This window comes from Hetaerina americana, unplaced genomic scaffold (assembly GCF_022747635.1).
Source record: "Hetaerina americana unplaced genomic scaffold, ioHetAmer1.1.p SCAF_11, whole genome shotgun sequence".
Classification (NCBI taxonomy): domain Eukaryota; kingdom Metazoa; phylum Arthropoda; class Insecta; order Odonata; family Calopterygidae; genus Hetaerina; species Hetaerina americana.
In genome coordinates, this window is record NW_027286181.1 from 365,400 (window position 1) to 377,632 (window position 12,233).

Here is a 12,233-nt window from a genome sequence, read left to right on the forward strand (position 1 = left end):
TGAATTCACTAAAAGCATTAAAATGATATTTTCCAAATTAACTCTCCACCATAATGCCTGTAATGTAAACATGATAATAACATTATTGTAAATCTAGAATGAAATAGCTGCATAATTAATCATATTTGAGAAAAAAAATAGAGACCATCCTTGTTTGATTGCAGAGGTAAAAATTGTTGCAAGGAATTTATATTGTCAAAATCTTACAAACTAACTAAATTTATCACTTATAAAACAATTTGAAAAGTGACTCACAAGTTTAAATGCAAAATCTGCCTGTAGTGACAATTGATGAGTACAATTAAATACATTGCCATTTTGCTTTAAAATGTCAAAAAAGTAATATGATTATGATGGAAAAATAGTTAGCAATTTACATATAGATTGGATCATACCCGTAATTATCCTTGAGTTTCACAGATGAACCTAGATGTAACAATTGCAGCATTAAATGACAATATTATTCATAAAAAGTATAGTCCAGAGTCGAGTTTATTGCCTTCTGATTTAAGTGTAAAAATAATGGAAAGCATGGAACACATATTGAAACTATAGTGGTGCTTATATGGAGGGAGTTAACATCAGTAAAAACACAGAAATCATAATATTGGGACCAAATGCTATTATTGCCAAGGCCACTTTTATCACCATATCAAGCCTAGACATTCATCATTTTCAGGTATACATGCTCTCATGTTTTTGAGGCCCATTTAATTTAGGAGGGACATCTTTTAAGTTCGACAGTGGTGCCATCATAGCTTGGAAAAAGATTTTGAAATCCTGAACATTACAGATTATGCCATTTAAGATTTATTTTGGCAACAGGGATAAGCTAGCAATAACCAATAGCAGCTGAATATGTTGACATTATTAATTCTAATTTTGGATGATTAAACTAAGATTACAAAGTAAGTGACAAAAAATAATGGCAATTTCAATGATAGTTAACAATGGTTCCTCCTCACTGATATCCTTATACTCATCATGTAAAATACTCACAGTAATGACAATGGTATCTCAAAAGCTTAAAGAATTAGCTGATAAAGGATTACAAAATCACTAGAGTTAATAATGCTAGTCCATCACAGCCAGTAATTTCACTTTAGGGATCTCTTATTATATCAAGATTTCCCTCTGCTGCTAATCGAATTATTTCTGTTAACTAGTACCTCCATTACCTCAGTAAATTTAAAAAATATTCAAAATGAATTAGTGACATTTTCCAAGCTAGCTACATAAGAGGGCTATTCAATATGGAATGATCATTGCTTTTCCCCCATGCTGGGCCTCACAAAAATGTAATTTGATCTCATATTGTTAGCATAATGTGTAATTTTATTTAAGTTACAACTTGTATTGGTTTTAGTTTAGTATTTCCTCAGCAGCAGTCATAGCAATTTGAAGCAACTCTTTGCAACATGCTGTTTGCTTTGGCATGATCAAATCCTCAGCTGAGGCCTGTGTAATACCACGAGAGGCTAGGAAAAGTCTGTTCTCCCATAGCATTGCTAGAATGCGGTTTTGAATGTTTCAAGAGAAGACACAATAGCAAAGGAAGGCTGAAACAAACTTCTGGTCACTGTTCTAATGCACATAAACATTAACAGCGATGCTTCCATTGTGAGCGACAGCTAAGAGCACAATCATAAATGGGAAAAATCACATTGGGTGCCCCCAACACATTGCCAACAGAAAAATTGCACAACAGACATCTTTGTGCATGGTGAGTTCCACGAAATAGTGATTACCTGACGTAAACCAATACTAAGTGTATTCATCATCCTTTGTATCAGCAAGACCCCGCAGAGAGTGATGTTTTCCTGTTCCCCAAAGGCAAGAAACACCTTGGTGGAAACTGTTTTTCATCAACAGAAGCAGCATACGAAAAATTAACTTGTTTCAACTTACAATGGCTGCTACTGATGAAATACTGAAGTCAAATTAATTCAGCTTGTAACACAACTACATAAAATTTTATGCTAACAATAACACAAAATAAAACTTTTGCAAAATAAATTATGCAAATAAAAAATATGATCACTCTTAATTAAACAGCCCTTGGGTATACCCCATAGACTTTTGACATAAATTTTCCTACCCAGACTAATTGGGACCAACACAGGATCTGTGCATGACTACAATGACTTACAATAAGGACAAATTTCAACTTTAAGCAACATGAAATCAATTACACAATGAAAATGAACATTTACTGAACATAAAACTACATTCAGCAGGTAAGTATAAGTTAACTGAAGCCCATTGTTCTCCCAATCTTATGCTGGTCGCAACAGCAAAAAAATTAACTGTTAACCTAAGGTTAACAATTGAGTTTTTTGGTCGCAATTTCAGGGCAGAAGGTTCAGCTGAATTTGGGCCAATGCAATTTTTTAGTCTCACCTCGAAGGCCCTAAAAACTATAACCATTCAACTACTTTCCCGGGAAAAACTCAAATAGTAACCCTAAAGGCTATATATTAACTTTATCAGTTCCTGTACAAACATCAATACCATGGATGAATTCATGCCATTATATGTAGATAAATAAGTTTATTCTTATACGTGCTGTTACTGCTCCTGTTTACTGTTTTCCTAACTTGCGACTGTATATTTGTATTCAAGACTTTAATTGCAATGAATTGAGTCTGTGTGCAATGATTGCAATCAATGTGATGTGTCCCAAACATGGGCTCTTTTGGGAAACAATAAACAGCATTATCATTCTTTCTATGACACTTACAGAGGTTTCGGTGGATCGCTTGCAAGAAGCGTTCCATCATTACGGGCCCCACGCCCCACCTCCTCCTCCTCGTCACTGTCACTGTCTCCATCGATGACAGCAGGCACCGCCCCACCAGCACCACCCACCAAACCTGCACCAGAGGACGAGGGAACCACCACGCTGCTGGGCACAGGCACATCGGCAGCCTTCCCATTGGCCCTCGATCTTTCTTGGTGACCCCCACCTCCCCTCTCATGCCCTCCTCCGCTCCCACCCCCATGGCCCACACCAAGCTCGTTCAGCTGCGCAGCCAGCATGTCCAAGTCCTGAGAAGGCACGTGAAAAGTTGAAGGAACCCTTGACCTCTAAATACTTAAATGTTTAGATGCACTTGTCCCCCCACACAAATATACAATTTGGTCTCCTCCTCTCCTTCTCTCTCGTCACTCAACAAGGTATTTTATAATTATTTATACAAACTTACTTTTATTATTAAAATGGCACTTATTAGATTCTATCGAGTATTTAATGAAAAATATTCAAAACTATCGGGGTATTAAACTCTATACAGCCAGATTCACTACATTTTTTAAACTCATTAATTGCAGGATGGAGGTCTGGAGAAAATGTAATTTATGCCATTCATGACTGGTTTATGTTTAAATTAACGCTGGGAAGATCTTTATTTTTGAAAAATATAATATTTCCACGGTAGATTCCAATATATGTTGGTGTGTTGAAAAGTGTGGAGTATTGACTGACTAGATTTCACTGGGAAATTAAATAGGGATTTGATAAAACACTATTGAATACACTTTAAGATTCCAGCTAGATCGTTTCAGAGAATTACTGAATTCATGGTAGCACTGGTAGCCTATCTGTACTGTACATTGGTCATAGAAATTCTGTTGTGATTGTCCACAGTAGTTTCTTCCACATTTATCATTATTAATTTTTAAATGAATTATTTCTGATGTGAGAGGGTAAGCATTTACGTGTGTAATAAATTCTAATGCCAAATTTCTAACCTATAAAACATTCCTGACAAATACTGTATTTTCTCATCAATAGCATGCACCTTTTGTATAATGCGCAAGCAGAACTTTGTAATTCTTATGAATTTGTAACTGCGTGCCCAGGGCTTCATAGTTATCCTGAATGTGTATAGATGCCTCACATCTGTATGTACATATATATATATATGCACATAAAAATTATACATAGTGTGCATAAAAATAGGTCTATATCAGATGTGTGTATGTAAAAATATGTCTAAGTTTGGATTTTTTCAATTTTAATTACATAATGCGCATCGTCATTTTATCAGTCATCAGAACATTTTTGTATCGAAAACTCTCGTGTTATGGATGGGAAAATACGGTAATATAGGCATTCAATAAACATGATTATTATAAGATATTATCATGCCAGGTTCGGTTTCTTGAAAATGCGGAAGAAATTGCCATTAAAAAAGTGATCCTTTTATATTTATTCTCATGGTAAAATGACAGATGCATGCCACCTAAATTGCCAACACATTGACACAGATTTTGATATCCCCCCGACTCACATCATCCCTTTGGGTAATAAGGATTAGATAATTTCATTATTTAATTCACCAAAACGATGCACGCCATTGATATCAGAGATGACTTTAATTTGAGGTTATAATAAATTGATATCAAACGATTAACTGCAGAGTTAGATATGCTTTTACTGGGAAATATTACATGAGCCAATATGTATGTATTGCATGAGAACAAATCATTTAGAGTAGCAATTCATCAAATAGATACTTCACCATTAAAATATACATTTTATAGCCTCAGAAAGCCTGCCTGACCATGACATGTACTTATTATGGAGTTAATACACAATCTGAGAAAAAAACATGGGTAAATGGGGATGCTTGAGAGTACAAAGAAAAATATAATCACACTGCATACCCACCCATTTGTTCATGCTACACACACAAACTTATGAAGATCACACACAACTACGCAACTGATACCGCAATATAACCATGGTTTATCTTTAATTACATAATATTTGGCTCATTACTATGATAAATAAATTGAAGCTGCCTACAACCTGAAATTGCTTTGTAGGAACTCTTATCTCAGTTTATTTTTGGCAAACACAACCATTTTAATGAGTTTTATTTCCTTTTGGGTGATTCCAAGTATTGGATACTATCACTGCAAAATATGCCACCAACCTTTGAACACTCTCACATCAGGACTGCTGGAATTCAAAAATAATGCAGAAAGGACTCACAAAATCGAGATTGGGATACTTAAAAACTTACCAAACACATTTAAGGAACTTTTATGAGAACAGTGTCACACCTTGGGCTGATAATCCACAAGTTTGCCAAAGGTTGGCTTTTCCACCAATTGCAAAACAGGAAACGTATGCAGATAATTTAAAATGTCCCCGAGATTGTACGGACATCTTAGACCCAGCAAATTCCCCAGTGCAATTTCATTTTTAAATTTATTAAGATTTTCTGTTCTTCCACAAGCACATCTGGCTAAGAAGCATCTTAATGGAATTGAAAGATAATTCTGAAGCTGGAAAACTGTAAATATCCACGCAAAAAAGTGTACTACATGTTCACCAAAAGGCAGAATATTAAAGTGAAAATGAGTGAATAATAGCCTAAGGCATTTAATAATAAATAAATTTTCAACCTAAAATATCATCAGATACTCTAACTTTTTAATTATTCAAAATATATATGTATATTTGGACATGGAGAAGAATATAAAACTAATGCTGGATTCAAAGTATTATAAAAATAAGAAATTCAGTTTGGATTCTACTCAAAACTCATTTGATAAAACTAGATGGAATTATGATAAGAAAATTATCTAAAAAAATTATTGATTTTGGATTCGACCCATTGCAAGAAACCAACCCGGTAAAATACAATAAATAACACCATGGACCAACTTTACTTGAAAGAAATAGCTTGCATGTTCTAATTTGGGTATGAAACAGGTTAACAAACTCCTTTAATGTGGACATATACACATATGGTTAATAACTTAAATAGCTTTAAATTAAGGTGGATACTTGACACTAAAAATGATACATAATGAATATTTTAATAAATACAGCCAAATGTACTAGTTTAATAATGGATAATTGCAGAGCAGTTATCATGTGCAGAGAAATTGATCAACTCATGTAACAATATTTTTTTGAAGGCACATGACGTAAATACAAAATAGTAAAATGAACTGGTGATTATAAATAGCCATCTTTGCAATCCAAGACAATCCATCATAACAAATACAATTCAAATTTCCTATTTTTTTTATCATTTTTTCAGAGCAAGAGCTGCAAGTTTTGTCATCCATGTCTCAAATAAATGACATTACAGATAAAAGAAAACTTGCAAAAATACAAATGGAGGATAAAATATGGGACCGTTTGAAAAAGCAGCATAAAAACTTACCATTACTTGTGAATCACTCCTGTTGAATGATCAAACTCTAAAAATCCAACCACGCATCCATACACAAACATGCATTGTGTTATCAGTATGGGATTACTAATTATGTGATAAAGATAAGCTGGGTTGTCATACCTTACAGGAAAATCACACCCAAATATCAACAAGAAAGAAGCAATGCCTACCTCTGGTCTTCTTGGTGGGAGCTTTAAATAAATGAAATAAGGGAGAGAATTAGGTCAAGCTTAAATGAAGCAAACCAAATAAAAATTAAACAGAACACATCTATGCCTTATGCAAATGTGACACTAAAAATAAGGACTCTTTGCAGTTTCAGTGCTAGTTAATAGAAAAATACACATAGATCTTTTCTAAGAGACACAATAAACTTAAAGGGATAAAAATGGTGCAAATGCTAAGGGAAGCACACAATCAAAGATTGCTAAAACTTTTGCCTCAAATATACAGATGGTAATTCAGCAGGAAGGGACATTTACGAGTAATTTCCCAGAACAATTAACAAAATTATACAATGACATTTATTTTGAAAATATAGATGGTAACTTATTAATCCCTTTAACATCAGGGCACACGCCACTGGATAAGTAAATATTATCAGTAATTGTATACGAAATTGCACACTTTTGAAAGAAAAATTGATAGCATATTAAATGTGGGCTTTAGATAATCCCAAGTCACATTTGTTTCCAACAAGGTCTGATGAATTGTCCATCTGGCACTAATAGGGTTAAAGATAATCTACATTTACAAGAGGAATGGCAAAATTTCTCATTGATGTATTTTATTTAAAAGCAAACAAATTATAAATAGAATCAATAAAACCAAACAGCACTTGCAGAAAACTCATTCAATAAAGCAAAATAAAGAAGTGATAAGAGTTAAAGCTTCGTTAAAATGAGCGTACAGAGAAACCCTTCTTCTACACTTTTCTGGAGGAAGGAATTGGGAATCTTGCGAGAAAATTTAAGCCAAGGGAATGAGCAATTTGCATGCCTAAAACCATTTTTACTGAATTTGAAACTACCAGATGATTTATGCTGAAACTTGAATTAAATGTCTAGCATCAAGTTTAGAAGCCACGAATCCAAGTCCAAGCAGCATTTGATTTTTATTCAATTTTACTTATCGGAATGGCACACTTTAAGACTCAGGAAAAATACTCCACAGGGAAAAAACTTGTCATTTCAAAACTAAAAAGAATGAAAAAAAATTGGATTTTGAAATCTCCTGGGTTCACAATAAAACAACTTATATTAAATGAATATTTCTCATGATTCAGTAATCAAACTGTAAAATCATAACATCATTTCACTATTCACTCAGACACTAAGCACATTTAATTGTCAAGTTAGTAATTAATTTTTCCAATGCATATAGGTAGGAAGTACTTCCATACAATAGTGACCGGTTTGAAAAATGCAAAAGTGGATTCAAAGAGCTCCAAGTCAAGACGAATGATTTTTTTACACTTTGAATTTGTTGCCAAAAATTATGCCCAACTGTGGAAAAGAAACAGTGAACCAGGAGAGAGGTTTAGTACACTGACCTAATGCAATAAATCAATTAACCATTGCTTTCATGACAGGCACTGAAAACTCTTGAAATGTTATTTCCCAGCAAAAGGAGATCAATTGTGCACCAAAATGCCTCTTCATCTGTTGCTCACTTGCTTCACTCAAATGGATTAGTTTTCTTTGTTTTGTTTGGCAAAGTTTTTGACTAAGGCATGCGAAGTTTGACAAAGAGAGGAAAATTAATAATAATGGACCCGAAATTCATAAGGCATGATGAAAATTAAGTGAAACCTGGGAAAGTATAAATTTCGGGGTTTGTAAAAGCAAGGTTTCCCTGTATTTATGGGCATATATTGAAATATTATTTCAAAAAGTGCATTACAGGATACATTTCTCCAAAATTAGAGTAAGCACAGGCATATAAGGGCTTGGAATACTTATTTATTGCTCTATGTACATTTGCTTTATTTATAGAAGGTCTCAGAAAACACATTACAAATATTTTGGGGTAGAATTGAGCTCAAAGATAAACTATTAAGCAATGAAAGGGTGACAGCGCACTATTATGGCATCAGAGACTATGAATTAACAGTATAGGAGGACATCTGCAAATGGGCAACAAATAGATGGAAGGCCATTGCTAGCCAAAACACTCTCTCATCTAGCCTATAAAAAAATCATTATGGAAAAACAACAAAATGAATGCACTGAATTTAAGCTGCACTGTTCTCACGATGACAAAACAGTGACTTATACAAATTTATTTTCATAGTCTCACTTTCATCATTATGAGTGCCCTCCAGATGATTTTCATAGTCTTCAAGGCCTTAACCAAGTGCTGATGCATTGCTTTTTAGAAATTACTGTCTTTTGCAAACAAACTTTTCTTGAAAGTTGGTAACATGTTTTGCAAAACCTAGCATATTTTATTAAGTTACCATGAAATAAAATACAAAAAACCATAAAGTAGGGCTAATGCTTCATGCAAATACCAGCCATTCATAAAGTTGAAACTTATCATGCCAATTTCCTATTTCTTTGCTCTGAACTTTTAATCTTTCCTATGAGTGAAGCCCTCTGTAGTGCAATTGTTTCGCAGGTAGATTTGATCCAAAGAATTGCAACCCGAGGATGAAGGCCCACTGCTTAGAGCAGAGCATTTAAATGACCTAAAGCCAAATATGGAAGTTATTTTTGGGCCTCCCAATAACACACCTGAAATCCAACCAATTGACCAGGGAGCAACATTAATTTTTAAAAATTATTTATTGAGAAACACCTCCACCTTAAATAGCTGCAAGTGTTAAAGTCTTTTGCATAAATTATTAAACAGGATCATTGAATTTGACAAAGTGAATGGACATTGCATGAAATGTATATGGAAGAAAATTATGGAAAGGTATGTAAATGACCTTAAAGACAATATTGCAAGGATAGTATTTTTCAAGAAATTATATTGATGGCAAACAGTTTGGGTTTATTGCCAGAAGTGAATAATGAATAGAGAGATGAGCATTTGGAAGCTGGTGATAGAGAATTAATGATGGCTTGTTGGGAGTAGTTATGAGGGATGAAAAAACTCTAAACCTGCTGAGTCAGTCATGATTATGCCATAACTTCGATATGGAAAAAATAGTTCACTCTAAGTAACAGCAAATACACCAAACGTCTCAGAGCAAAGGAATAGGAGATTCATGATGAAAAGAAAGGAAAAGAGAAATAAAAAAAGCAAGGCAGAAGCCATGCACATTGGCACTCACATCAGGCGGTTTTCGTACCATAGGTTTGAATACTATTTGTGAATTTCGCTGTTGCTGGTTACTATGGTGATGAGAAAGTGGTGCATTGTTGTTGTTGTTGTTGTTTATATTACTACTGCTGCTGCTTGAACCATTAGCACCCCCACTGCCTCCGCTGGGTGGCGTAGCGGGCTTCTGACGGAGGTCCTCTCGAGGTGGTGGGGGCAGTGGGCGCGAGGGTGGCAGGGGGTCAGGAACAACTGCAACAGGAACAACAGCATTTCATTCAGAAAAGCCGCATCTTGTCAATATTGAACTCATGTTTTAGGAGAAACTCATCATCCCCTTAATTATTATTGAAGTGACCAATTAGAGATGGATTTCAGTACGTCAAATTTTTTCGCAGGCAAAACTCTTATCACTTAATGAACTTCACAATCAGTGAGATGGGTGATAGATGTGGTACCTCACAAATCATTGAGAAGAATCAACTGACCCGCTCGAATGCACATCCATACTGAGGATGTGCCCACAGCATTTGAGAAATCATACACCCTCGAGACATTTCCAAACATTGACCCGAGTGGGTGGGTAAACAACAATGTTCTCGCTTTAATTCTAATCCAAGTGGTTTTAATGGCTTTTGTAATATTAAATAAGCGAATAAATTTGATTTGCCCAAAATTATACAGTTTCTTTTCTTGTGGAAGCAGTTTTTTCATAGTCTTTCAAGGCATCTGCTGCATATTTTAATTTCATACAATCATTTACTTTTAATATAGATTTTTTTTTAATGTTAAAGCAAATAGGGTAAGATGGGATTCCAAGAATAAGTTTGAAATTCTCTTTTTAAGTAGACATGTATGTAAGAACGAAAGTGAAACTTACCTGAAAAAATATACATTTTCCAATTTTCAGGAAAACAGTAGAGAATTGTTTCTCAATAAAACACCACAAAGTTACACGTGGAAGATTATGGGATTAGAAACGTTAACCTTGCACTCTAAAATACCATTCTTAAGACTATTACTGTCTATTTTCATTCATAGAATTAGTTTAAATTAAATTAATAAAGTATGCTCATCTTTATCGTATGTATATCTGATATTTTATTACAGATATGTGATTAGGAAATCATCAAAATTAGGTCTTGGAATACAAAAAGAAATGCATTTCAAAGTTGAGAGTAAATTAATTTTTGCTGGTGCTACTGTAAAAAAATTAATTTTACGCTTCTTCCTGCTCGGTGATTCCTGAGGCCATGAGGCCTGCTTACCAATGAGGCGCTGTGGAATGGGAGGTCTGGCTGGTGGGCCAGGCTCTGGGATCTCCTCCCTCTCTCCTTTCCTCCCTCTACCAGACTCCTTCGGAGGTTCATTTTGGCTCAACGTTCGACCCTCCTGAAAAATTTTATCATTTATTATCATGTGTCATTCATTTTAAACAAGCCTTTTCAATAAGAATTACATAATAAAGCTCAGGTTATCTCCTGCTGAATGAATTTTTTAGAGGTTACCCCTTCATGGAAATTGAATGGAAATACATGAATCCAGGTTCACTCTTACAGATTGTTGAACTGATCCTTTCCAAGGGAAGGATCTCTCCCTCTTTCAAGGAAAAGTCAAGACTGATGTCATCTAACATCTACTTGTTTTCATTTTAGTATGACTTCAATTTAGAATTTTTTGTTTTTTCGTAGTTTCATCTCTTTGTAACACTCTTGACAACAGATCAATTTTGGGCAATGTAATATTTGGGCTCATTAAGTTATCTTTGCTCGAAACCAAGGAGGAACAAACAGAACACCGGTGAACAACTTGCCCTAATCGGCTTAAGAGTGTTCTCCAGTCTATTCAAAGGCCATACTTGGCTTTGTTTGTTCCTCTCACATTTCGTAACCTCCGCATCACTCACTTTGCGGTCACTCCTAAAAGTACGTCTATGCTCTAGAACACAATATAGATTCAATCACTAAGTACTTCAGTATTTAATCAAGTTTCCATTCAAGAAACATTCATTATAGTCATAAATGAAATGAAAGCATTTAAATTCGAACCTGGAAAAGATTCTGTACATAATATCTATACAAAAAACAGCAATGCAGTCCAATGCTTAAAAAGCATTACAGCTTAAAACACAGAACTTCAAAATTCACCCCTTCGTAACGGACTTTCTTAGATAATGATGATGAAACTGAAAGTTGCATATATTCCGATGTACATGCATAAATTTCTTTAAATTATCACGAGATGCCTTTTAAAAAGGAAAAATTGAGAAGCAACACAGTTTTCTTGATGGTGAAGGCCAGTAAAAAGAAGAGAAAATCACCTGAATTTGTTGGAAATTCCTTCGCAGGGTGTTATCTCCAGGGGCTTGAACAATGGAAGATGGCTCTCCTGCCACTGCAGGCTCCTCCTCCTCATTTTCTGATCCACTGTAGCGATAGTCTTCTCTCTCTGGAGGAAAACAAAATTCACAAACATTTGAAACACTTTAACACTGTGGCCTCAAAACTTACTGACTACCATTATTCGGATACTTTGAAAATACACACCTATTGTGAAAAATAGGATAATAAACATCTTTTATCCAAGAAAATATCCAGGGGAAAAAAGTTAAAAAATGTGAATCAAATGTTTTTTTCAGTTAACATCAATTTAATTTCAATTTACATCAAATCAATTTTAATTAAATTATCGCTTAAATATGCAGGATGGCAGCTTTTTAGTTAAAAAAAATAATTACATTTTTCAGCAATTTCCAAAATTCAATCAAGC

At 34.5% G+C, this 12,233-nt stretch overlaps 1 protein-coding gene across 2 annotated transcripts in view; it reads right to left on the minus strand.

Annotated features, from left to right (window-relative positions):
- The window catches only part of msn (serine/threonine-protein kinase msn), a 331,183-nt gene that overhangs the window by 48,313 nt on the left and 270,637 nt on the right, over positions 1-12,233 (minus strand). Inside the window, exons 10-14 of one of the 2 annotated variants that reach the window (XM_071599305.1) lie at positions 11,785-11,912; positions 10,733-10,856; positions 9,496-9,716; positions 6,368-6,388; positions 2,741-3,048 (exon numbers count right to left, since the gene is read on the minus strand). In XM_071599305.1, coding sequence (XP_071455406.1) covers positions 2,741-3,048; positions 6,368-6,388; positions 9,496-9,716; positions 10,733-10,856; positions 11,785-11,912 — 802 coding nt within the window. The remainder of the gene's footprint in view (positions 1-2,740; positions 3,049-6,367; positions 6,389-9,495; positions 9,717-10,732; positions 10,857-11,784; positions 11,913-12,233) is intronic. The other variant, XM_071599306.1, reaches the window with a different exon arrangement.